We start from the raw sequence: 26,598 nt of genomic DNA, 5'->3' as shown, positions 1-26,598 counted from the left end.
ACCTGAAGTCACTTCAGAATCTCATGGGATAATCTGCTTTTTACTCTGTAATAATAAATCATCAAGAAATTCTGCAACAGGTACCTAAACGTAATGCTATTATTTTGACCTTGAGGCATATAGTCTTTAACAACTGAAAAGAAATGATGGCTTGCTTTCAGAGTCAAGAGGACATCGACTCATGCATCATTTATTAAGTTTTCCGGCAAATCAGAAATGGTTTGTGTGCACAGAGATTATTCATGGGCTAGTTCAGTTCTTAAAACTAATATCTGATTTATCGAATTTTACAATTTTACATTGAAAAGCTTAATTCTTCAGGCTTTTAAGGTCAACCACTAGATCTTACTACTCTATTTGTAAATCTGCTAAACTTTAACCAATTTCAAGCGAGACTATGAAACTCAAAAGCTGAAAAAAAAAAAAAATCACCATATAACATGTTAAGTGCTACTCCAGGCGAGAGTGTGCTTTACACAAACTAATGAGGCTGTCCAGAAAGAGCTTAGATCGGTCACTGAAATCCAAGTCAGGTTGAGAGTCCAATGAGGTCTGTCCAACGGATGTAAAAGAATCAAATGACAAAGTACCTACTCCATTCTGTATCCCATTCAGTACCTTATACATTCAGTATCCTCTTCTAGATTCTAGAATTCTAGATCTTATCTGATTCTAGACCAAGCGAACATAATTATATACACACAGACAAGTTATTCTAATACAATTTTAAAGGTAAAAGGGGGCTTAAAAGATTATTTAATATAGCTCTTATGTTTGAGGAAAATAACCGATTTTAAAAAGTAAAGCAGATGGCCCAAAGTTATCTAGCTAATGATTCTTAAGCCTGAGTCAAAGTTCTAGAACTCATCAAAAAATCAACTTGTATTCTTACCCACCTAGTCATCTCTGAACCATGTAATAAACACTGAATAATAATGCTGAGTCAATAACAACAATATGGTCTCTCAGCATTAAAGCTGACAAGGACAATGACAAAGCTAACACAACGCCACCAGACTGGCCCAGATTGTGGAGGGATATCCTGCTGTATGTTAGGTTCCCGTGATATTACCACAGAACTAAACAGACTGAAGAAACAGCTTAAAGACAGAGCAAAGAACAGTTTCAGGCAACACGGCTTAGTTGTGGACTTTTAAAAACCCCACCTCCTGGTTATTTTTCACTCTTTGCTTCCTAGGAGTGGTACACACTCTAAGTGAACTAAAGTTATTTTGGTCAACGGAGCTTTGACTAAATCCAAAATGTAACAACAAGCAGCATTTCCGTGTGTTTACTACATGCCAGAAACAGTGGCAAGCATTTTAAATGTTTTATCTCATTTAATTCCCATGCCAATCCTATTATTTTCTCAAATTTCCAGATGGGGCTTAGAGAGATTAAGCAATTTGCTCAAGATGCTGGTGGGACCAAAATCCAAAGCCAGGCAGACGGCCCCGATTCGAGAGCCCAATTCTTAACCATCAGACTTTCCTGCCGAAGGCAAAGGAAAAACCACGCCACAGATGACAAAAAGGCACCTGCACACATTGCAGGTCAGCTTTAAGTGCACTCAGTAGGAAAATGTCTGACAGGTTCACAAATACCTCTCTCTCACCAACACAAATAACTCTAGCCTCATCTCAGACCTAAAGCTTATTCTGATTATACAATGTAACAAAGGATCGGAATATCATAGGGGAAGATAACTTCTTAGGAGGCAATGTCCACTGCAGCTCTTGAAGCTCTTCCTTTTGTTTTGGTGTCACTTCAACCACCTTCAAATGCTTCAAAAGGATTATCTTCCTTGGAGCTGCTCTAACCTCCAACTAGAAACAGATCCTATGTATGAATACCAGGATGGAAGAGAACGGTCTTGTGAATAATCTCCTTACGCTCTTCCAAACCCTCAGGATTTCAAAATCGTTGGCCTCTCTGTATTCACACTCTGCACCAAGGGGACCAAATGAACAGAAGACAGTTGGTATCTAAATTAAGTGATAATATAGGCCTAAAGGGGGAGCGGGCAAAATACAGAAACTCCGGTCCATGAATATGCAGTTCTTTGATCTATCCCTCTTAGTGAGTGACAGCCTGCTCTTGCATTATTCTCCACATGTTATGATTGCTTTTGAACACTGGGGGTATTCTCCTAGCTGCCTTGCCTATATTACCTTGAATGACCCAGTGAAGGAAAAGTTACTCTTCTGCTTGCCCTGCAAACCAGGGATGGATCCCCTGTTGTAGGCCAGACAACGAATCCCATTCCACTCCTTTTCCAGGGATGGCTTCCTGTCAAGGTACATCTCGATCCCTAACAACATATAACTACACTAATGCTTTCTTGTTAAGCTATGTTATCGGAGAATTTCAAGCAGGGTCTGTATCACTGTTCTCATCCTACAGCGACTGAAAGCAATTAAGACCCCAGCGGGTTAGTCAGTGGCAAAATCCAGACTACCCAGTTCTCCTGATCACTTCTCCTCTCTGGCAGTTCTACAAGCAGTGATGGTGAACTCCCAAGCCTGAACCGGCTTAATCCACTAGTCACCCCGCCATCTGACCTTCAATGAACCACGACCTGCCCTTCTACCCGCCCTAGCACACGCCCTGAACGCAACACGACGCACAGCAAACTCGCATCGACTTCATTAATCTCCCCACCTGAAATAGTACTAGGAAGTCGAAATCTGGGCACTGGCGCTTCCATCCAGTCGCTAAAAGGCCTGTGTTGTTGTTGTTGTTGTTGTTGTTGTTGTTGTTGTTGTTGTTGTTGTTGTTTTTCGCTGATGGAGCGAGGACTCGCCCCAAATGTCGCAGTTCCCTTTTGCCTATCGCCCCGGCGTAACCCCTCCTGTCTTACCTCTTGATGGTAAGGCTTCGGAACAGTGGATACCACGCGGAGAACTGACAGCGCAGCACATGCTCCTTCTTCATCCTCCAGCCGCCGCCGCCTCTCCCTCTCTTTCCAGCACCCTCCCGGAACCCAGGTCTCCCGTCCCGGAAGTACCCGCCGAGCTATTTTGGCTCAAGGACTCTTCCGGTCCATCAAGCCAGGAGGCAGTAGCAGAAAAGGGAGCGGAAGAGAATCGCGGGGCGTCCTTGTAGCAGTCACTCGTACCCGTACACACGCACAAACGCACGCGAGGCGTTCGCGTCCCGGGAAAGGAATTCCGGAAGTGTTGAGAAGCGGCATCTAAGAAGTGCCCCGCCCCGGAAGGTAACTTTCTCAGGCGAGGTTACGGGCGGGGATTCTACGGGTACCGGGAGGGGCCGAGTGCACATCCTCATCACCGCGAGGTGAGGCTTTGCCTCCAGCAGTAGCACCGGTGTCTTCTGAGACTGCTGCCTCGGCTTCGTGCTTTCTTCTTTCGTCCCCCTCCCCAAAGGAGTACCCTCCCCTTCACCCCACACCTTGGAGTAGGTAACTGGGCGCGGGCCAATCATGTACAATCCCCTCTTTGGGGAAGAGGGAGGGAGCACATCTGGTGCGTGCGGGCAGCCCCACGCGCGTGTCCCAGTCTGCGGACTGGGTGCGCGACCCGGGAAGCGAGGGGGCGGCAGCTGCGAAGGCGCGGAAAGGAGGGCCAGTTTAGAGAAAACCAGGGACTGGGGTAGAAGAGCCTGGACTATTCGGAGAAGAGAAAGCAGGAAACCACTGCAATTAACTTCATTTGAGTGCAGTGTTTAAAGCATCTGCAAAGAGGATGATAGCACCTCTTCGTTCGTGGAGGGGAACTAGGAGAGATAGGGAGAGAATCCTGGCCGTACGCTCCTGGGGGTTCGACTTTGAAGGTAGAGGAGGAGAGAGAAATTTGGGAACACCGACGAAAGGGGAGAGGAGTCTCTTTTGAGCGTGAAATTCATTTATTCCAGCCCTGCCAAAGTAACAGCCTGGAAAAATACAGCCAGATTGTATCAGTAGCCGGGCCATGCTGGAATCATAAGACTGGAAGAATTCTAGTCTAGTGAAATTTGCAGTATCATTCTTTTTCCTTCTCTTGCCTCCACCACTCCGTTATTTTCCTTATCTCTTCCGTAATGACGTTATCAGATGGCTACGAGACAACAGCATATTTTAAAAGTAAACTTTTGTTTGTGTCTTCAAAAGAATCAGATTCTAGTTGCTGAGAAATGCCTTTTAGAACCTAGCTTTCTTACAACTACATGCCCTGGACTTGCCCCAGTCACGTCTGTCTAAGGGCGTGTATTTTAGGTATCTTTTTAAAATTGCACGCTCTCCGGTGATCTCCAGGTTGTGAGTTCAGGCCCCATGTTGGGTGTAGAAATTACTTAAATCTTTTGTTTGTTTGTTTGTTTGTTTTTAATTGCACATTCCGGGCTAAGCAGTTTTAGGTTAGAAAGCAGGAAGCCCACCGACTACGGGCCTCTGTAGAAAAGTATTCATTAGGATAATTACAGGATCCTCTGCCTGTTTGGAGTGAAAAGCTCTTCCCCCAAAGAGTTCAATGGTTTGTTTTTCTCAAAAATGCTACTGGCTAAGTGGTTTAGTTGGGAGCATCACTTTTAAAGATACATTTTTCCAAGCAGAGGTAAATTACAATGTTGCAGTATATTCTGGGGGAGGGGAGGGCAGTAGTTTTTCATAAGTGTTTGGAGAGCCAAGATTATGCAGTTCTTTCTGTTTTGAGGGGCAATGAAGCAATATTCCATATATTTCTGGGAGAATAGTGCCAGACTGCCAGATTTAGGAGAGACCTGATGTGGGGGAGGGGGGGTTGGAGCAGTCCCTCTAAATGTTTGTTTTGTTTTGATTTGACTTGGAAATCAACAGGTTACTGCTGAAGGAAATATTAGCAGTGCGGGGGTGAATTGGGATAAGGTATTTTCTGTTGAAGATAATCAACAGGTGTATAGGAGGAAGTAGAAACTGGGAACACGGTCACTTCAGGAGGAGTAATATGTTAGCAGCCCAGGAAACCTGAGTGTCGAGGTTGAGGCAGCTGCAAAGCATTAATACAGAGCTGCAGTTATTTGTGCCGAAGCAGCCAAATTTGTAAACTTAAATATAAACACTGCAGGGAAGGAATTTGTTACAGATGTCTTCTATTCAGGCTCTATACTTGAGAAGCAGTGTTCAGTGATTTTTTAGGATTACAGTTAATTTTAAGTAACTAGTTACACATTTAACCAGCCTCAAATAAATCAACATTACAACCAGATGTGCCAGTATTCTGAATGGTACAGCTAAATTCCCTTCCATTATTTTTTAGCCACCATATTTGTCTTTTCTTAGCCGTGAAGTGTTTATACTCATGTTGCTTCAATAAAACCTTTACAACAATGGAAATAGTTGCTTTTTCTCATGCATGCCTGAAAATATCAACAGTTAAGTGATTGTGGAAGGGGGGGTTATTGCGCAATTCCAAATTAAATAATGGAAAAACATTTCCTTCCTTGAATCCCCCTTCTAAATTAATATTTCCATCTACCTGCTGGTTTTACCCACTTGGATATCTTGCCACCATCTCAAACTTGGTGGGCCCATGTTTGAATGCTGTACTGCCCCTTTCTCCTGATGTCCCGATGTCCTTTAAGAACATCTTCTTGCAAGTAGCTTTGGAAACCCTGTCCCTAAACACTGGTTTAGGACAAGTAATAAGGTGTCATGTGCAAGTTTCCTTGCCACTGCTGCCACCCTAGACCAAACCTACATTCTCTCTTGCCTGGGCTGTGACTCGTGGTTCTTTGCTGGTCTCATTACTGTAGGGCTGTAACCAATTAACCTTCCCAAGGGTAATTAGTTCCCAGCCGGAACTAAATGTAATGATTATAAATCACCAAGTAGCATAATTTCAGTAGAATGTTAGTTACCTCTTTGCCCACCCAACCCCCACATCTGCCAGAAAAGAAAAGAAACTCGATGACTTTCCATAATTAACAAATTCACTACAGGAAGTCTTCATTATCAAGATAATCGTTGTCAGCAAAGAAAAATTCATATGAAGTGGATCCTTTTGATGTGAATACCGAAATTTTACCATAAGTGGTACCAAAGAAGGACCCCTCAAAATATTATCTTAAAAAAAAACTGAATTTTTAAAAGTTTTATGACTATAACCAAGACTTAACTGTAGTGATACTAATTGATTATTGTTCATTGTAAATCAAGTGTTTTTTCTGTGTAATTATTCTGAAAGAATGTAGAATGGCATCTTGGTCAGACCTAAGCATTTGATGTTTGACTTTACAAGGTCATAAAGTTATTTTTGCAAAAAAAAAAAAAAAAAAAATTTTTTTTTTTTTTTTGCAAAAATTAACCCTTTCCCACTTAATTTCTTTCAAAATGCCTTATTGTAAATGTCTCGATCTATTCATCAAACTGTTCCGACTGCCTGACTTTGGTTCATCAGCTTTGCTCACGATTTGAGTTTCCACACCTTTTATTTGGTTGAGTATAAATGGTGTTTCCAATATTTAGTTTTTACCTGGGAGAGAGGAGCCAGCGTGTTTTTTCTTGTGATTTTTGCTTCACTTTGCAACCTCAGCAAACTGCAAGGATTCCGATATGGTAATAACTGAATAATGACAACCCTGAGTGCGAACTTCCCTCCCTCTTAACCTGAGTCCAACTCTTGTTACTGAGACTGAAATACCTGAGGTTGTGAAAAAGTAACCCTTTCCCTTCTTCCCTGGAGCAGAGAATTTAAGTGCTGTCCTCAAGAGGAGTTTACATAGCAACAAGAGTTTGTGGCATGCCAGTTAGGGTTGCCCGCAAATTTGGGGGAGGGTCAGGCATCCATCCAAATCTGCGTAAGCCCTTGGAAATGAGTTTGCAAGTATTAACATCATCCATTATATGTGTGGGCTTGGCTTCAGGTGTTTGTTTGTTTGTTTGTTTGTTTGTTTGTTTTGGAAGGGGTTGGGAGGGAAAGGTTGAGAACAACAGAGTTGGCCCAACTCTACTGTACTTTCTCAACCCTTCCCCCAGTTAGTGTTTTTGTTTTTCATCTGGTTCCTTCTACTTCAAATGCTCTCCCTGCCTTCTTGGTATCTAAATCATATCTTAATGACCTCTTAGTAGCAGCCTTTTCAAAGTCTACGATTTTCCCTGCCTCCCAAGTGGATGTGATTTGTCACGCACTTAAAACACCCTGATATCGCATTATCTCTAGGATAGTCGTAGAGAACCAGGCATACCCTCTGGTTCTTTTCGAGTTGAACTATAAGGTCCCCAAAGGCAGGAATATGGATCAGTTTACACTTAGTATATACCTACCCAAATGTTTGAACTGCCCATGCTCATAAAGCCAGCTAGCTTCCTGCCTATCACTGTATGGCCCTCCTAACAATCCTTTGATGTTTTCCCTCACTAGAGTTTTTTGTGCCCTGGAAAAATCATACAGCAAACACATCATAGACCTTCAGTGTTTCAGACCAAACTAAGCGAAAATGCGTTATGTGAATTAAAACAACTCAACAGTATGTATACGGATATTATTTTAAGTCTAATGTGCATATTAGTAAAATGTAGGTGACTTGAAATGCTAGCTGATGAAGTGGAGAAAATTTACACTTTACTTTTAACTCTCAAAATAGCATTGAATCAGGTCAGGAAAGCTCTGTGACAGTAAGGGGAGGGGGGCGCAGGCTGCAGAGCCTCATTTGTTTCTGCGCTGCCTAAGCCTACGTGTAATGACTGCCTGTAATGACTGTCCCCAAATGGCACCATTTAGCTTCTGTTTTTGAAATGCTGCTAAAAATAATATTCTTTTTCTGTTTCAGTAGCATTTTTGAGATGCTTTTATAATCCTGAACATTTTGGGAATCACAGGGTGAATAATATACTTTGGAAATCACCCTTTAACCTCATTTTTTTTTTCCAGTTATTTACACTGTCAGCAGATTGCTGCGAAATACTGTTGCCCCTTGGGGCTGATTGCATTCCAAGTAATTACCCTAGAGAGTCCCAGCCCTGTTTGCCACTTTTTTTCTTTCATGTAATTTATGTTTGTAGCTTGTTTTTTGTTTTTCTAGCTCTCTAACATTTCTAGCTTCAGTATTTTTTAATATGATCTGTTGAAACAACTGTTTAGAGCTTAACATTTGCTGACCAAAAATCCAGCTTTTGATTACAGAGACTGTTTTGTAAGGGAGTTTAACCTGGTTAAATGAAGAGTAGTAGATGAGGAGCAGTCCTTCAGAAAAGTACTTTTTCACCTTTGGGCCATCAACAATCCCTTTGACAATCTAAGGGAATCTATAAAGATACAAAGATAAGGAGACCTAGCAGATAATTTAAAGGAGCTGGTGGCCCCTTTGCCCCTAAAGATACTCACCTGGGGCTGGGGGACTTTCTCCATTTTGTCTAGATTTACTGGCAATCCAGATTAAGAACCCTTTTCATAGAAAAAGTGACAGATTATTTAGCTCTTCCTTTATGAACTTCTGGTGGTGCTTATACTTGTGAGGTCTGCAGTTCGCTGTTTTTAAGTTTGGGTAAGCACAGAAAAGTTATTCGGGGTCAAAATACCATTTTTCAAAAGGAGGTAGAGGGGTGCCTGGGTGGCTCAGTAAATTGAGCGTTAGAGTTCGGCTCAGGCCATGATCTAACGGTTCATGGGTTCCAGCCCCACATTGGGGTCTGTGCTGACAGCTCAGAGCCTGGAGCCTGCTTCAGATTCTGTCTGCCTCTCTCTGTCCCCTCCCCTACTTGCGTTCGGTCTCTGTCTCTCAAAGGCAAATAAATGTTAAAAAAAAAATGTTTTTTTCAAGAGGAGGTAGAAAATTAATCCAAGTATTTTGCATCATTCTAGACAGATTACATTGTGCAATAAATGGGGTCGCTTAGTTGCCTAAAGGTTATTTTCTTTTAAGTGTTAGAATTAAAAGCAGAGGAAATAATTCCTTCTCTGATGTATTTGTTACTAATGAAAGGAAATGGAAATCTGGAAGATAAAAATCTAGGTAGATGAAGTTCTTTTATTTGGGTGTAGAGACCACAAATAGTGACGAGCAGCCAACCTTTGATTTAGCTAATGGTGAGTTTTCATGCTGTTTTGATTGCCTCTAACAATGTAGGTTATTTGTCATGTATAAACCAAGGCTAGTTGAAAGTTTACCAGGAATCACTGCCTGTTTTCTTATGCTATATGCCTGTAGCTAAATGACTGCCTCTACATGTCCACATAGCTTACTGTTTTATTACTTTCAAGCCTCCATTCAATGTCACAAAATTAAAGGGAGCTTTCTTGATCACTCCACTCCCCCCCTGCCCCCCATCTTCTCCACTCTTCTTCTTGGCCTTTTTCATAAACTTAGCGGCTCTGACATAAATTATGTATGTTGTTCCTCAGTTTCCTCCCTTCCCCCCCCCACCAGAAAGCGAGCCCCTGGAGGACAGGACCTTTGTCTGTCGTGTGCACTGCTATGTCCTCGCAGCACGAGACAGCCTCACTTCCAGTGGGTCTGCTGCGGGGTGCTTTCGCCGAGTTACCTAAGACACACACTTGATGTTGGTTTGTGTGTGTGCTTTTTTACAAACATTAATACAGTTTGTGCGTATCTCTTCAAGGTTTAAATGAGTGTGAAAATGTGTTAACATTTCTTTCTCTCATCTTTATTAAGTGGTTTTTATTTTTTTAGCATAAAGTCATTTTTTCTTACCTAGGGCCTCAAGTTTTGCTTCTTTGCCAAAGTCCTTATTGGAAACTGAAATCGTAGGCTTGCCCACGTAATAATCCACAGGAACCGTATTGATCACAGCTTAATAATACAACAGAAATACATTTAATTTTACAACAGAAATACGTGTTGAGTATCAGGCAAAATATACACCCAGAGAACGGTAGAATGGTTGCTTGGGTTCAGTCACGCAGGGCTCCTTGAACTAGACTCCCAGGCTTTGTCAACCTTTAGATTTAAGGTGGCTTTCAACAACCCAACTCTTTGTCTCTTGGGGGTTTTAAGACTGCAGAGGTGATTGTTGTTAATTGAAATGCAATTCACATACCATAAAATGCACTTTCTTAAATTGTAAAATCCCCTGGTTTTTAGTGTATTTGCAAGATGGTGCCACCATCACCACTATTTAATTCTAGAATGTTTCCCATCAAAAAGAAACCCCATACCCATAAGCAGTCACTCCCTACTCTCTCCTTCCCCCTAGTCTCTTGGCAACCACTACTCTGCTTTCTGTATCTCTGGATTTGCTACTCTGGGTATTTCATATGAATGGGATCCTACAATATTTGGCCGCCTGTGTGTGACTTCTCTCACTTGACATAATGTTTTCAAGGTTCATCCATGTTGTAGCATGTATCAGTACTTCATTGCCTTTTTTTTTTTTTTAAGTTTATTTATTTTGAGGGAGACAGAGCACACGCATGTGGGAGAGGGGCAGAGAGAGAGAATCCCAAGGAGGCTTGGCAGTGGGGGCTGGGATTCACAAACTGTGAGATCATGACCTGAACTGAAGCCAGATGCCTAACCAACTGAGCCACCCAGGGGCCCCTGTACGGATGAATATTATTCCATTGAATGGAATACCACATTTCATTTATCCATTCATCAAATGATGGACATCTGGGTTGTTTCCACTCTGGACCTATTACAAATAATACTGCTCTGAACGTTCGTGTACAACACGTTTCACTTCTCTTGGGTGTATATATACTAGGAGTGAAATTACTGGGTCATATGGGACCTCTGTGGCTAACCTTTGGAAGATTGTTTTCTGAAGCGACTGCACCATTTTGTATGCCTTCTGGCAGCGTATGCCAGTTTCTCCACATCCTCACCGACACTTGTTATTATCAGTCTTTTTTTTTTTTTAAATTTTTTTTTCAACGTTTTTTATTTATTTTTGGGACAGAGAGAGACAGAGCATGAACAGGGGAGGGGCAGAGAGAGAGGGAGACACAGAATTGGAAACAGGCTCCAGGCTCCGAGCCATCAGCCCAGAGCCTGACGCGGGGCTCGAACTCACAGACCGCGAGATCGTGACCTGGCTGAAGTCGGACGCTTAACCAACTGCGCCACCCAGGCGCCCCTATCAGTCTTTTATTATAATCATCATCATAGGGGTGAACTGTGGTATCTCAGTGTGGTTTTGATTTGCCTCTTTCTGATGGCTAACAACACTGAACATATTTTCATGTGCTTATTGGCCATTGTGTATCTTCTTTGGAAAAATGTCTATCCAAGTCCTTTGCCTATTTTTAATTATGTTATTTGTCTTTTTAATTACTGGGTTTTAAGGATTTTTTTTTTTTTTTTGCATATTTCGGATAGAGTTCTATCAGATTTATAAAATTTTTCCCCCATTTTGTAAGTAGTTTTTCACCATCTTGATGGTATCCTTTGAAGCACACAAGTTTTTAATTTCGATGAGGTCCGGTTCATCTGCATTTTCTTGGAATGCCTGTATTTATGTGTCACATCTAAGAGATTATTGCCTAAGATCATGAAGATATACACTTTTTGTTTCCTAAGAGTCTTGTAGTTGTAGCTCTTACGTTAGATCTTTGATCTCTTTTGAGTTAATTTTTATATATGGTGTTAGGTAGAGGTTCATTGTTGTCCTTTTGAATGTACGTATCTAGGCCCAGAACAATCTCTTGAAAAGTCTGTTTTTTATCCCCCTTGAATACATGGCACTTTTGTTGAAAATCAGTTAAGCAGGGCATCTGCGTGGCTCAGTCAGTTGAGCACCCAACTCTTGATTTTGGCTCAGGTCATGATCCTAGGGTCATGGGATTGAGCCCCACATCAGGTTCTGTAGTGATCATGGAGCCTGCTAAAGATTCTCTCCCTCTGCCCCCTACTCTGCTCGCTCTCTCTCTCTCAAAAAAAAAAAAAAAAAAAAAAGACCATAAATCTGTGGGTTTAATTCTGGAGTCTCTTTTCCAGTAGTTTTTATGTCTATCCTTATGCCAGTATCCACACCATCTTGGTTACCATGGAGCCTGTTTCAGATTCTCTCTGTCTCCCTCTGCCCCTTTCCCCTGCTCGTGCTCTTTCTCTGTCTCTAAAATAAAAACAATAAATTGTTTTAAAATGACAAGAAAACAGAAAATAGGAATGAAAAAGACAAGACAGAAGATCAGTTCAGGAAGTGCAACAGTTCCTGAAAGAAAGAGAAAATGAGGAGATTATCTGTGAAATAATTCAAGAAAAGTTCCCCATAAGCGCAGTACGGTTTCCAGACTGAAAGGACCCACTTGACAAAATAAGGGAAGGGGATCAAAAGGTACAAACTTCAGTTATAAAAAAGACACGGGGACATAATGTACAGCATAGGGAATATAGTTAATATTGTAACAACTTTGGTGACAGATGGTGGTAGATTTAGCATGGGAATGACTTCATAATATATGTAAACATTGAACCACTATGTTGTATACCTGAAACTAATATAATATCGTATGTCCACCACATTCAATAAAAAAAGAAGGACCCATTTGAGTACCCAATGCAATAACGTCTGCGTGAAGGCATGAATAACCACAGATCTCCTGAGAAAGAAAACAGGCCACATAGAAAAAGAATCAGGAATCAGAATGGCTTCAGATTTCACAGCAGCAGCACCAGAAGCAAGACAACTGAGCAGTGCCTGCATATTTCTGGTAGAAAGTGACTTTCAGCCCATAATTCTGTATGCAGCCAGGTTATTCAGCCTATTTTGAGGGCAGAAAAAGATTTTGAGACATTCAGGGTACAAACGGGAGAATAAGCCAAGAATAGAGGACGTAGTAGTGGATAACAAAAGAGATGGGGCCTTCTCTTTCCACAACAGACATGGTGGTACTTGTCAGCTCATGGACAACCGTGACTCTGATAATGTGTTAAAACTTCAAAGTGAACGGGCCACAATGAGATTGTGTTTAATTCCACTGAACCGCACATTTTGAAATTATCAAAATGGTATATCCATTTACTACCAGTTTAAAACAAAAAAAGAAAAAAAGATACACGGGAGGTAGAAAGACCCAGCCCATGCCACTCTTACAGTTGAGCTGTAAAGGGTAGATAAGGGACAGTAGTTAAGGGGTGGGAGTGAGGAATGGTTTACAATTTTTGAACTGTTTACCCTGGAAAGTTTTTAAATTTGGAGTCAGAAAATGCAAGAATGTATATGTAAGTGCCTGATGCCCGCCCAGGAGGAGCTCAGCCCACATGGGCTGAATCTCACTGGGCCGGCTGTTGGTTCTTTTTGGATGTTTCCTGGGGCCTCTGCACTGACCTTCCCTCTAGGGCAGTTCTCCCAAGCTCACGTGAGCAAAGCAGCTTTGATGACAAATAAGTCTTTCACCATGTTAAGTACTTTGACCAGCAGCCTCTGTTCAAATGTTGAATTCGGAAAAATAACTGTAGCCTAAACAAATCTTATCTTACAGCGTGAACTTCTTGCCTGAGCATTGTAAAGACTGACTGGTTTGAACATGGAAAACCAAGAACCAGCGGATCCTTCTCAAAATACCAAACAGTCTATTATTTCAGAGGAGGTATAAATTGTTTTTCACTACCCTGCTCTCTCCCCACACACAGCCAAGTCCAAATGAAATGTGTAGACTGTCGTTTCAAATGATTGTATTTAATTCTTAAAGACGGGTTTTAAACATTGTTCCTGCTCCCTTTTTAGGACTCAGGGACATTTTGCTCTTGTGTGGGAGCAATTGTGTATCTCTTCATTATATGCACTCGTGAAATTGAGACTGTTTTAAAGTGGATTTTGGCTCTTCGTACAAAAAGTCTCAAATTTTAATAAAAGTTTGCCCGGGTAGAAGAATTAGTCCTCTGGGAGTTTTAGGGTTTAGACATTTCATACTTAAGCCTCGCATCTTCGTTAGCTGTTTATGGTCTCAGCATATATGTTTAAGAACAATAAAAACCTAAGTTGTTAGTTGTAGTCTGAATTCCAGAACTAATGTACGTCTTACATGTTATTCAATTTAGCTTTTAATAAGTCTCTTCCTGCAGGAAGCATTGGAATGGATAAATTTTAAGTCCTTCATCTTGGAACTCTGATCTTGACCCCTTCCTGCGGTTGTTTATGATTTAAAAATCTTTCCATGTTGTCTGTGAATAGATCTGCAGATAATTATTAGGTTGCTGCCGGCCAGAAGTAAAAGATAGGATAGTAAGAAAAAGGCTACTGCTTTCTGTCCGCAGCGAAACTCCCCTCTCAGTTCAGTATAGTGCCGTAGGAACGTTAGTCCTCGTAACCGAAACTCGGTGTCTAGGCAGAATGACCCTGGGCTGCCTGTCTCAGATCGGGTGGGAAACCCACGAGTCACTGGAAATGCAGTCGTTGGACACGGTCTCCTCAGTCAGCCTTCCCATGTCTCGCTGACTAAAACGTCAGCGAGGAGTTTCTACCTACTGAACATACCTGTGTGACGGGCCCCAGGCTCAGAGCATAGAACGCTGGGTCCCAGAAAACCCCTCACTTCTTCGTCCTCCCTCTCTACCTACAACCCCCGGCCGCCAGGATTTTTTCAACTATCATCTCTTTTCATCTCTCAGTATTACTTCCAAAACTCCAAAAAGAAGTAGAACCACCCTTCAGGAAGATAGCTTTCCATACTTTGAACTGAAAACCTGCACTAATTATTGGGAGGGAACCGTGATCCCTGGGGGGGCCACACAGAGAAAATCTGAAAGAAAACACACCTTCTAAATAAAATCCTCGGTTTAAAAGCCTCCCAACTTATTGTCTCCTTTTAGTTAATTTCAGAAGGAAAATGGGTCAAGCTTGAAAAAACAACGTACATGGATCCTACTGGTAAAATAAGGTAAATGATTTTTTTCCCTTTTGTAAAATGCTCGGTATTCGGGTTCTCGGGGTCTCCGCTTACTGTTTGACATGAACTCTGATACTTTTCTCATTGTAAACTCGATCTTAAAGGAGAAATCTAATTCAGTATTTTCCCACTCTCAGAATGTTTGGCTCACTTCTCATCTCGGAATACAATCACATTGTAAATTTGTTACATTAACTAATCAGGAATTGATTTCAACACCATTCTCCCTGAGTAGATTAGTATGAACCTGAAATTTCGGTCCAAGCCCTATCGAAGCCAATAAAGCAGCAAAGTAATTAACAATCCAGATTGCCTCCTCCGAATCATACCAGGTTTTAATTTCTAAATTAGGATGAAGGAGAGAACATTGCTGGGTTTGAGGTAAAACTTACATGCTTTACACCTTGCTCATGGAAACGTAAATTGGAAAAAAAGAAAAAAAGCTTTGCAAAACATTTCACAGTATGTACCAATTGCTCGTAAAGATATAACACCCTTCAACCCAAGTAATCCCACTCCTGAGACTGTTTGGAGTCGGATTTATGCATGAAAAATGTTCACAAAATTAAAAAAATAAAAAGAAATCGAAAGCACCCTAACCATCTTAAAAATGGGGAAATAATTGTTATAGTGTAGCATGATAAAAGAATATGTACAGTATGAAGGCATACAGTCGATATTATAACAACTCTGTAGGGTGACAGATGCTTACTACATTTACTGTGGTGACTTGTAATGTATATAACTTGAGTGACTATGTTGTACACATCAGATACAAAATTGTATGTCAATTCTCAGTTTAAAAATGGGGACATAATTTTTTAGTGTATTCATTTGGTAAAATCTATGCAGTTATCTACAAAGCAGATTCTGAAGACAATCTAGCAACTTGAGAAAAGTTATTAAGTTGATGATAAAATAGGAAATTGTGTATATGCTTTTTAAATTCTTTCCAAATAATATATAAGAAAAGGCTAGAAGGAAAATTGGCAGAACATTAATGGCATCTGTGTGGTAAACCTGTTTTCTTCTGTTTTCCACATTTTCTGTTTAGAATTTTTTCTTTCGGCCCCTGTCACTCTGCCCTGAAAAGAAATTTTTTGAAAATTATAATTAACTATCAGAAAAAAAAGTGTTAAAATAGATTAAACATTTCCCTAGTGAAATATGAAAAGGAATGAGATAGAATGAGAAAATATAAAAATGTAACTAAATATTAAAGTATCCAGATTACATGATATATTGATTCATAAAAAAAAAAAAAAAAAAAAAAAAAAAACTCCATTTGCTAAGTGATCAAATGAGAATACAGAGTTTCTTCATGAGGAAATACTTCTGTCATCAGCGTGAAAGTACACGGACTTGCCAGTAATTGAAAGCACTTTAATTATCTCTGCTAAACTAGCAAAAATATTCCTAAGGGCCAGTGTTGGAGAGCTGTGGGAAACTTCAAGCTATCCATAGCACTCTTAAATTAAAACCTCAAAGCGAGAAAGCCAACCATGCTACCGCCCGTCAACACAGTGGATGTTCTGCCTTGGGCAGAACACTTGTTTAAAGAGACCGATGTGCAGAACTAAACAGGAAATAAATAGTGGGGACAGGAATACAATACAGACACGTGGCCAGCCCCGAGCCTGAAGGAACACAGTATGTTCAAATGGACTGATGTTTGTGAAAACGTAGATTGGCACCCAGTTTGTAGCGATAGAGTTTGGCTCTCTCTTCCCCGTTAAGCTGTTACGGTTTATAACACAAATACGCCTCTTAACACTAATTAAAGAGTACGTGTTGGTTTGCGCCGGTGGTGCATCTCTTCACGGGCCTCCTCTTCCTCCTTCAGCATTTCTTAATCAGGGACGTGCGTCAGAATCACGAGGAGACTCTTTTCGGGATACTCGTGTCCAGGTCTCACTTCCGGGGAGTCTGTTTGAGTAGCTGAGGCATGCACTGAAAAGCCTAGCGGGTACCTGCTTATGTGGCCTGCTCATAGCATGTTCACCTCCTTTCTTGCACGCGCAGGTCTTCCTCGTGAACTCCGGGGAGCTCGTAGGCAAAGCACTGACATCTCCTACCGGAGTGTCAGGCTTTGAAGAGGGAATCCCCGTGCTTTGCCATAGGTCATGACGTATAAACTCATAAAATGTTTTATCTGTTACCTGATGCAAAAGCATGTCGGTAAGGATGAGAGCAGCTAGAAAATCCTCTGTTCTACCATGTTAGTCGTGGATACGGATACGGAGTTGAGTCGAGTAGCGCAAACCTATGCTGGCAGTGTGCCCCTGATGGACATCGGGACAGAGCTGAAGTCATCCTTCGGTGCCCTTCCTGCCTCCTGCGTTTGTTGACCCGGGGAGGAACGCAGAGCAAGCTTTCTCCTATGACAGTTCCTCAGAAAACGGAGTCGCTTAACTAGAATCAGAATTCTAACGCCACAAGAGGCTTTTGAGCTACCATACTCTTAACTCCCTAGTTTTACACCGGAGGGAACGGTCTCACGGGATGTGTGGCTGGGCGCTCAGCTGGTAGGCGGGTGGAGACTGAGATTGTCTGACGCGGTCAGACGCTCGTCTTTCAGAGTCCCTTGAAGATGACCGGAGCTCCCGTGGGGCATCCCTGTTCTAGGATCCCGTGTCAGTGCGTTTATATTTCATGGTTCACGATGTATGGCTCGTTACTGGTTATTTTACAGCATCTTAACCGTAACCATGCTGCTCTTTTGTTTCCCTTATTCCTAGAGTATCTGGGATGGCGCCTTCACGGCTCCTCCCAGCACTGCCTTCTAACCCTGAGGGGTGGCACAGAGAGCTGAAAAGGTTTTCATCTCTTGCCATCTGTACTATTTACTTACCAGAGTTGCTTGCTGGTTGGCTTCTTGTTACTAACAGGAATGTCGGACAGTCGTGAGTCGTCACAGCAGCGTTCGGCTTTCACGGGTTCATTTTGACACACTCGCTGCTCGAATTGGGGTATAATCTTGAGAGATCTACAGTTTACAGAAAGGTGTTTTTTGGGCTTTTTTAACTAGACTAAATACCGGGATTTCTTTCACAGAAACGTGACACAGTCCAACCCAGCCAGATAAAAAGTGCGAGGCTCCCCCCACGTGGCCCGTCTCATCATTCCTGCTCTTCTGGAGGGAGGCGGATGTTGACGCCTTCCTTACTCCGGCCCCCAGAGCCACTCAGATGTCTTACTTCTCCCAGATCCAAAGCTGATCTGCTTCTCCACTTTCATTTCTTACCACTGCTTCTCTCCAGTTCAAGGGAGAAGAGAGTGAAGGGGACTTTGCCTCATATGTCCTTCCCCTTCAGACAGCATTGTACCAGTAACCGGATTCTCAGGACGCTGTTCCCCAGAAACAAACAGCCCATCGGGAATAAAGCCATAAAAGGGAGCAGAAACCTACCATTCCTCATCTCACTTTCTCCACTCTGGCCCATTTTCCCCTTAGATGAGAGAGATCTCACACGTGCAAACTAGAGCACTCACCTAAATGTAATAATTCCTCAATTAGTAAATGGGACGGCCCTGCTTTCTAAAATTGTTATTTAGGTCACATATAAATAACTGTCTCAGTGGTTCCTATTCTGCAGAGTATCTTTTCCTCTTAGCGAAAAGGCTGGAATTCTCCTAGGAGCTTAATTTGCACAGACTGGTCAATACTTTCATTTACTGCTAACCTGTAGATTTAGGATCAAACTGAAATCTTCCCAGTGAATGATCTGAAAGGCAGCTCAAGCGATGAGTAGGCCTTCTGTTTAGATAGCGCTCAGAGGGTCAGGCGTAGGGTGGCACGTTTTCTTCAGAAAAAGTTTCAGAAGCTACAGGAAAGCACGATGGAATTGGCTTTTCCCATATAGATCTGTACTGTCGTGGTCTCCTTGGCCATTATCGTTATTACACTCGCATGCTTCGCATTTGTAAAGTTCTGGTTGTGGACTGAAAACCCAAGGGCATTCTCCTCTGTGACGTTAGTGATTTTGTTTTTGCTTCTCTGCCTGAACAGAACGTGGGAAACGGTGAAACGTACGACCAGGAAGGGGCAGTCGGCCGATGGTAGGAGTGCAAACCCCTTACGACTCTTCATGGAGGAAGTCACCGTGCTTTACTGCAAGAGGCGGGGTTCTTTTTACTCTAACCCAGACCTCAGAGCAGCTCTCTTCGATTATGGTCTTTTATGTTTAAGTCTGGTCTTCCTTTTTGCAGTGCTTTGTGGCTAAATCAGGCTTTCTCTGTAAATAACTTCTGGCTTCAGTCCCAGTGTTTTTGAGGGAAAGGTATACTAATATTTATAGCCAAACAGAAGTCAGTATAATTTGAAGCCACATACTGCATCTAGATAGGACTTCTAGAAATCCTGTGTTCTGTTCAAAGGACCTAGGTGAGAGCCTTTAGTTTGGAAAAATATTTGGCACTACTTTATGACGGACCAGTTGCTTTATAAATTGAGAAGGATGCGGAATTAGGAGAAGAGACTACCCATTCAGTTCACATTCCCTTCTAGGCATAAATGCACTGACTGCAAAGATCCTGAGAATCACCTGTGCTCTGGGGGAAGTGGGCAATAGGTCTTTGTTTTTCCCTTTCATTCCTCCCTTTCATCTTGTTCTCTTTTTAGTGGAAGTAAACCGAGTAGCTGCCACAGCTGCTGTTTCGGTCTGCCGGGAGAGTTGGGTGGAGGGAGGTAGCCAAGAACTCCTTGTGGGCAATTTGTGTTTTCCAGAACGCACTGGGGTTTTGTCCGTGTTCTGTTGTAAGTAAAATACCTCTCTCTTGGGAGAAAAGGTCCTTTATCCTAAAACAATAGACTCTAACTTAGCATCTACTACAAACACTGGGACTGACTCCATTTACTGCTGAAAGGAAATACAAGCACACGTAGATCAGTGAACACGGCCTGGCTGCTGCAGGTTGAGAAATAGGTCTCGGCAGAGGTTAGCGTAGGCAGGAATGTGGTCCTTGACCCTGTGCCAGGTACTCCCTGACCTTTCATGAGGGACCTCCTTGGTTTTATCTCCTGGTCACAGGGGTGGCGGTCATCCCAGTGCTGCAGCGGACACTTCATTACGAGTGCATCGTTCTGGTGAAGCAGTTCCGACCGCCCATGGGAGGCTACTGCCTAGAGTTCCCTGCAGGTGAGTCCCTCACCGCGGGCCCAAGCACCTAGAACAGCCAGAAGGGCAGTGCTTGGACATTTAGCACTTTTTCATGTGTCTCGGTGGTTTTAAGTTTTAAAAAAAAAAAGCATCCCTCAGATGCAGTCTTTGATGCACTGACCCCCCAAAGCGAGGCGAGGGTCTGACCTTCCCAAGCCACCCGTCCTCTCAGCAGCATTCTCTCTGGCTTCTCTGAGTAACTGTTCTTCCCTAATTTGTCAGGTGAGTTCATTTTCTATCACTAGCAGTCTGCTTCTGATAAGAAACAGTAGTAACAAGGCCAGACTGTTAACTCCAAAACCCGTGACTGGAAAAGACCGCTTGATCTTCCTGTATATACACAGGCCAGGGAAACTGCCTTAATTTCCACTAGAATATTCTCTTGAGTTGCGCAGAAAGAGCTATCCAGAGTTTGAAGTACTGTGTCATCATAGGACCTAATTGGGCTGCTCCCATCTGAAGAGATTAGATCTCATTTACTTATCGTTAGTGGGCTGTGTCTTGTACTTTGAAATTCTAGCCCACGATAACGCGTAGCAGCTCCATTTTTTTTCTCATGTACCCGCCATTTCACTGAAGAAATTAAGAACTTGAAAAGTAAGTAAATAGCTTGCATTTCACTTTTTTCTTCGCATCATCTCCTTTCGGGTGAAATAATCCGAGTTCTACCGTCCTCCCCACTTGGCCTCCCTGGTTACTGCTGGCTCTGAGCACGGCCCCTGCCCCCAGTCCGCCAGCCTTCCGTCCTCCTCACAGGTGATCCTCATCCGGGCATTTCTCTGCGACCTCAGTATTGCTCTGCGAGGGAGGAAAGCAAGATAGGTGACAGGGTCACGTGAGGAAAACGGAAAAGAATGACAGGCTTCCTGGGCCATGCCACAGAGCCGGGTCCGTGAGCCAGGCCAGCTCTCCTCACGGGTCCGTGCTGTCTGTGCTGCAGAGATGCCCACGGGAACAGTCGAGGTCTGAATAAGAGGAACAGCTGTCGGAACCTACTTACTCTGCCTGGGGTTTTATTCTTTTGCTTTTTTTTCTTCTTTCCTAAAGAGAGAGAGGGTGAGCACGTGAGCAAGGGAAGGACAGAGGGAGAGGGAGAGAGAGAATCCCAAGCAGGCTCCATGCCCAGTGCTGAGCATGACGTGGGGCCCGATCTCATGACCTGAGCTGAAATCAAAGGTCGGACGTGCAACCGACGGAGCCACCCAGGCGTCCCTGCCTTTTCTCTCAGAAAAGCTCCAAGCCTCAGTGTCACCCGTGCAACCGCTTCCCACAGTCCTCTGATTCCTCGCGTAGCTCCCAGCGGTACGTCAGGAGAGGGTTTCCCTGTCGCACCTCACAAAGGATTTGGACTTCCAGGTCTCATCGATGATAACGAAAGCCCGGAAGCAGCAGCTCTTCGGGAACTTGAGGAAGAAACTGGCTACAAAGGTGATGTGGCAGAGTGCTCTCCAGGTTTGTACTGCTCTCCGGGCGTGCGCTTGGGGACAGACCCTTGAAAATTAGCCAGCCGTTACACTGTGCGTGGTGTAAAGGATCTTGCGTTGAGGCTCATCCACGGAGGAGAAATCCTAACTAGGTTCGGTCACCGTCTACAGGCGAGTCTCTCTCCGCGCGAGGGCAGGTTTGAACAAGGAGGCCCTGAAGCTGGAGAAGAGATGGGAGATTCGCTTACCTTCCAGAGTTTCTCAGATCCTGAGCTTTATTACCTCATCCACGTGCCAGGCTCCTCGCTAGATTTTTTTTCTCAATGTGGTGAAAGGACCTGACAACATGTCAGCACCGTCTCACCCCCAGACTTAGCGCGCTTAACCCAGGAACTCTGGAGGGAAACACGTATGCTGTGCTGTCCCACAGCGTATACTGAGTTTATCGGGCCGAGTGTAGTTTTCCCGCACGGGCTCCGTGGGCACTGTGAATCATGAGCCTGGTTTCCTTCCGAAGGCATTTAAGTAACGAAACGTGTCGTGTCGGACCGGTGTCTGAACTTGAGCGTTTGCTTCTCTCCACAGCTGTATGTATGGATCCGGGCTTGACAAACTGTACCACACACATCGTGACGGTAACGATCAACGGAGATGATGCTGAAAACGTGAGGCCTAAGCCAAAGCCAGGTGAGTGTGCACCGGCCGCGGTTAAGGTGGTTCTGTCGCACTGATGATTGGTTAACTTGCTACTGCCTTGGTTTTTGATCTGTGAGAAGAGGAACAGGTTTCTAGATACTTCATCAGTACTCTGGGCTGTTTTGCTCATCGTGGGTCCTGTAGCATTTTTAACACTTAACTGATTTTTAGGTGTTCTTTACAAATGTTAAATTCTCACATTTCCCTATCTTCTGTATGGAGCTTATTCCCACTTAGGATTATGAGCCCGAGGTCTGAAGAGGAAACAGTGAACACCTTCAGAATCACAGATGTGTGTCTTTGTGTGTATTATAAGAGTGGCAGAAGTACTTATCACTGAGTTCCGTACTTAGAGAAACGTTTAAGAACTTCCTTGCTCTGTTAGATTTCTTAGCAAGTTTGGGCTCCAGCTTTGATGCTTCTGTCAGTTCCCTGTCGTCTCCCACCCCGTTAAAGGGGGTGTCAGGTGGCACAGCCATATTCTTCCGTTTCTCATCACCTCGGTGGCTCCTGAATGTGTCGGGGCCCATCACAGCTGATTTTAAATGTTCGATGTGCAAACTCGCAAGTACGCACCTAACGTGCCGTGAAGCAGCCTGCCAGTCCTCAGAGGTGAACAGAACCACCGTATCGAGTCCCCTCGGAGGTTTATACCCCAAAGCACAAAGCAGGGGCTCATGTAGGGACTTGCACACCAGTGTCAGCAGCACAGTCCCCAAAAGGTGGACGCCACCCAAGTGTCCACCAGCAGATGAGTGGGCCCACAAAATGTGGTGTAGATGCCCCGTGGAATACCATCCAGCCGCTAGAGAAACACGCTGGTGCCTGCTGTGGTAGGGTGACTTTTGATAATGTCGCGCCGAGCGCTTCGGGAAGCCAGACAAAAAAGCGTAAACGGGGGCCCCTGGCTGGCTCGGTCACATCTGGGGGGTGTGAGTTCAGGCCCCACATTTGAGTGTAGAGTTTACTTAAGAAAAAAAATTTTTCAAGTGTAAATATTGTGGTTCCACTCCTATGAGGTGACCTAAAATATTCACAGAAACAGAAAGTAAACTAATAGGCACCGAGTTTCTGTTCGGGATGCTGAAAGGTTCTAGAGAAGGATAGTGCTGATAACTGCACAACACTGTGAATGTATTTAATGCCTGTAAATTGTATTTTCAAAAACGGTTAATGGGCACCTGGGTGGCTCAGTCGATTGAACGTCTAACTTCAGCTCAGGTCATGATCTCATGGTTCACGGGTTCAAGCCCCGCGTCGGGCTGTGTGCTGACAGCTCGGAGCCTGGAGCCTGCTTCGGATTCTGTGTCTCCCTCTCTCTCCGCCCCTCCCCTGCTCTCTCTCGCTCCCTCTCAAAACTAAACACTAAAAAAATGGTTAAAATGGTAAATTTTATATACTTTAACAACTTAAAAATACCTGTGTGTATTATCATAGAGTATGCTTTCAGTTTGGCTATTAAACATTTGATTTGGAGAACAAATTCTGTACTGTTGGAATGTTTTTTACATAGATTCTAATAGAATCTATAGAATCTGATTCTCCATAGATCACACACAGAATCTAACGTACATAGATTGGATTAGTAGAGACCCAGGTCTCTGTTGAAGTCTCAGACCCTTTTCGGTATGTCTTGCACTAACCTCTTCCAGTGTTTGACCAGAGCAGGCCTTGCTGCAATGTCCTCCTTCTGTTTCTTTTCAGGAGATGGAGGTACGTCACCCAACTCAGCAGTGGCTGACGTGTGTATGGCTTAGCGCAGTGGAAATGGCTACAGGCATGTTGTGGCGTTCTGGTAGGCTCTCTTATTCTGGAGCTTTGTTTTCACTTGCACTTTCTTTGTTTAGAATTTGTTGAAGTAATTTCCTTACCAAAGAATGACCTGCTGAAGAGACTTGATGGTAAGCATTCTTAAGACTGCCAGTTTTCTCAATTTTCCCCATCCCCAGTCCCATTCAGTGAGGAACTAAGTATAATTCCATTTCTTTATATTCTTCCTCGTTAAAGCCAAATACCTAGAAATGTTGGAGAACTGCAGTTAACCAACAATGATTTTCTTTTCTGGGTGGCACTGAGTTTGAAAATAGGAGCAAAACATTCTCTGTCGGGTTGAAGGCTTCCAATGGGATTTTTTTTCTATAGAATAGCCAAAACTATATTCCTGCAGATTAGCCAAAACTTCTGTACCTCATGTCGCTAATCCATGGCACTGAAGAGGCCTAAGTAGGTATCTCTTAGCTGATCCTCAAAAATGCTAGCATGTTGGATGGTACTTCGTGCAGGGTAGAAGTTAAAGGAGAGTTTAACAATATTCTTTCTACAAAGACTGAGGTATCTGCTATATACAAAGAGCAACACGCTGATATAATGAACCAAACTAACAGCGTCACCCCTAGTAAATTACTGGTCATGAAATTACATTGTGTACTTTCTGGCCAGCCCATCTCCTAGGGATTTTGTAAAAAATTGAGTAAGCCTACGTGGGCAGATTCGGATATGCTGTACCGGAGCGTGACAGAGACCCTTCAGAGGGAGCTCTCCTCCATGCCGGCTGCTCAGTCCCCGATCACTCCTTTGTAAAGGAACAGACAGTCGTCATGACTTGAATGTTTTAAAGTTTTTACTTCAAAAATTAACTTGAAGCACAATTTGACCTGAGGCTTTGAGGGCTGTCTCTTCCTCCCCTTCCGTAAGTACCAGTGGCTTACAATTTTATTTCTAATGACTCTCTTGTTTTAAAAGTAAGTATGAGGGGCGCCTGGGTGGCTCAGTTGGCTAAACGTCTGACTTCAGCTCAGGTCATGATCTCACTGTCTGTGGGTTCGAGCCCCACATCGGGCTCTGTGCTGACAGCTCAGAGCCTGGAGCTACTTCGGATTCTCTCTCTCTCTCTCTCTCTCTCTCTCTCTCTGCCTGTCCCCCACTCGTGCTCTGGCTCTGTCAAAAATAAATACAAATTCATAAATTAATTAAAAGTAAATATGAGCTTCCAAGAACTACTGTGATTCAGATTCCTAGAAAGCTTCCCTTCCTGCTTTGCCTTTTTAAAAACTAGACCTAAGGCAACAAGTACCTCAAGATCTCAGTCCGAATGAGAAGTGCTCATACTGGAGAAAGCCCTAGTTGCCTCAGAGAGCTGTGGCTGCCAGTAAGGGGCAACACATCTTTGAGTCTGTCGGGTCTGACTGGGTCTGAGGTTCCGCCGTGTATGGGTTACGACCTTGAACACGTGCCACAGCCTCTCCCGGCTTTTCTCCCGAAACAGGAACGAGAGGTCGCCCCTGTCTCTGGGGAGGCGTGAGTACGATTAAACAAGACAGTGGGCACAAAAGGACTTAAATGTTAGATGCTATATGTCTTTACTGCATTTTTATATTAGAGAAGTATTCTTTTAAAGAACGTCCTTCTCCCTTCCATCTAACTTAACCTCCCTGGATCTAGGCTTGGAAGAGGGGGCAGTCACAGTGCGAGAGAGGGAGGAAGGAAGGTAGACGGGGACAGATCTACAGGAGGAGGAAGGGGGGGAAGAACCAGTTTTCCTAGCTTTATTAGAATGGAAATATAGTAATCAAACCACTTATTCCACAAGTCACATTTGAGAGATTGGGAGGAAAGTATCCAGAGTTCAGTTGGTTACACAGAATAGCTTTCAGCACTTCCCCAGCCCCCGCCCTGCACAGAGGAGTAGGACGCCAGCCTCCCTTCCGGGATCAACGTGTCTCTGAGCTTGCGCCTGAACTAGTGGCTAGGAGAACAAGTGACAGATTCCAGGTGCGGTAACCTCCACCTGAACGAAACAGAAGTTCCCCTCAAAGCCCATGGTACGACGTACGCTCCCGCGGCCTTGTTCTGGAATTCTCTAGAATTCCAGTCCTGTCGTGCAGGCGGCTGAACTTGTAGGCGGAAAATCAGTGCTGTCTGGCAGCGGAGAGGACGCACGAATCCCGAGATAAGGCACTGAAGGGTCACCACGGCAGCGCCCCAGAGCGCACTCTAAAAGAAGTAGTGATTGCATCTGTAGACTTACAGCTTTGCTGTTTTAATGCATCAAGTCCTCACCTCTGATATGTGTGATCTTCTGCCTTTATTCTTTCTTCCTGTTCTGGTCTTTTGCTGGAAATGTAACCCTGCTTATATATCCTTTTCTCTTCTGAATAGAGCAAGGTCCTTGAAGGCAGAAGGGGTCCTGTTCACCGCTGTATGTCTATCTAGCATTGTAACCGGCACGTAGTAGGAGCTCAGGCTGTATTGATTGATTGATAAGGGGTATTCTCCTTTATTCTCTTATCTAACTTGTATTCTTTGCTTCCTGTAGCTCTGGTAGCTGAAGAACATGTGACAGTGGACGCCAGGGTCTATTCCTATGCTCTGGCACTGAAACATGCAAACACGAAGCCGTTTGAAGTGCCTTTCCTGAAGTTTTAAGGCCAAAGGACAGTAGCCATGTTTTTACAAACAAGACCACCCACCAGGCCTCCTTCACTAAGACTTTGTTATTCAGCTTAGCTTAATGTAGATTTGAAATTAGTTTTTTCATTAAATAAAAGCAACACAGAA

The 26,598-nt window shown here is 43.5% G+C and overlaps 2 protein-coding genes across 8 annotated transcripts in view; one reads left to right on the top strand and one right to left on the bottom strand.

Moving 5' to 3' along the window:
• Positions 1-3,059, bottom strand: part of CDC123 (cell division cycle 123) — a 57,257-nt gene extending 54,198 nt beyond the window's left edge. For all 3 annotated transcript variants that reach the window (XM_042944876.1, XM_042944878.1, XM_042944877.1), the window contains exon 1: positions 2,861-3,059. In XM_042944876.1, the coding sequence (XP_042800810.1) occupies positions 2,861-2,934 (74 nt within the window). In that variant the 5' untranslated portion in view covers positions 2,935-3,059. The remainder of the gene's footprint in view (positions 1-2,860) is intronic.
• Positions 3,060-3,133: 74 nt separating this feature from the next.
• NUDT5 (nudix hydrolase 5) lies at positions 3,134-26,598 on the top strand. Of its 5 annotated transcripts, none has more exons than XM_042944880.1 (10): positions 3,134-3,217; positions 13,356-13,463; positions 14,686-14,753; positions 18,772-18,821; positions 19,793-19,900; positions 21,278-21,373; positions 21,931-22,032; positions 23,746-23,754; positions 23,889-23,942; positions 26,357-26,598. In XM_042944880.1, exons 2-10 carry the CDS (start codon positions 13,401-13,403, stop codon positions 26,464-26,466), a joined length of 660 nt encoding a protein of 219 aa, XP_042800814.1. In that variant the 5' UTR covers positions 3,134-3,217; positions 13,356-13,400; the 3' UTR covers positions 26,467-26,598. The 5 variants fall into 5 exon arrangements, with proteins under 5 accessions (XP_042800814.1, XP_042800813.1, XP_042800815.1 ...); XM_042944879.1 differs by lacking the exon at positions 3,134-3,217 and adding an exon at positions 3,248-3,417; XM_042944881.1 differs by lacking the exon at positions 3,134-3,217 and adding an exon at positions 3,248-3,421.

Source organism: Panthera leo, chromosome B4 (assembly GCF_018350215.1).
Source record: "Panthera leo isolate Ple1 chromosome B4, P.leo_Ple1_pat1.1, whole genome shotgun sequence".
NCBI lineage: Eukaryota > Metazoa > Chordata > Mammalia > Carnivora > Felidae > Panthera > Panthera leo.
This window is presented reverse-complemented; position numbering and strand designations above follow the sequence as displayed.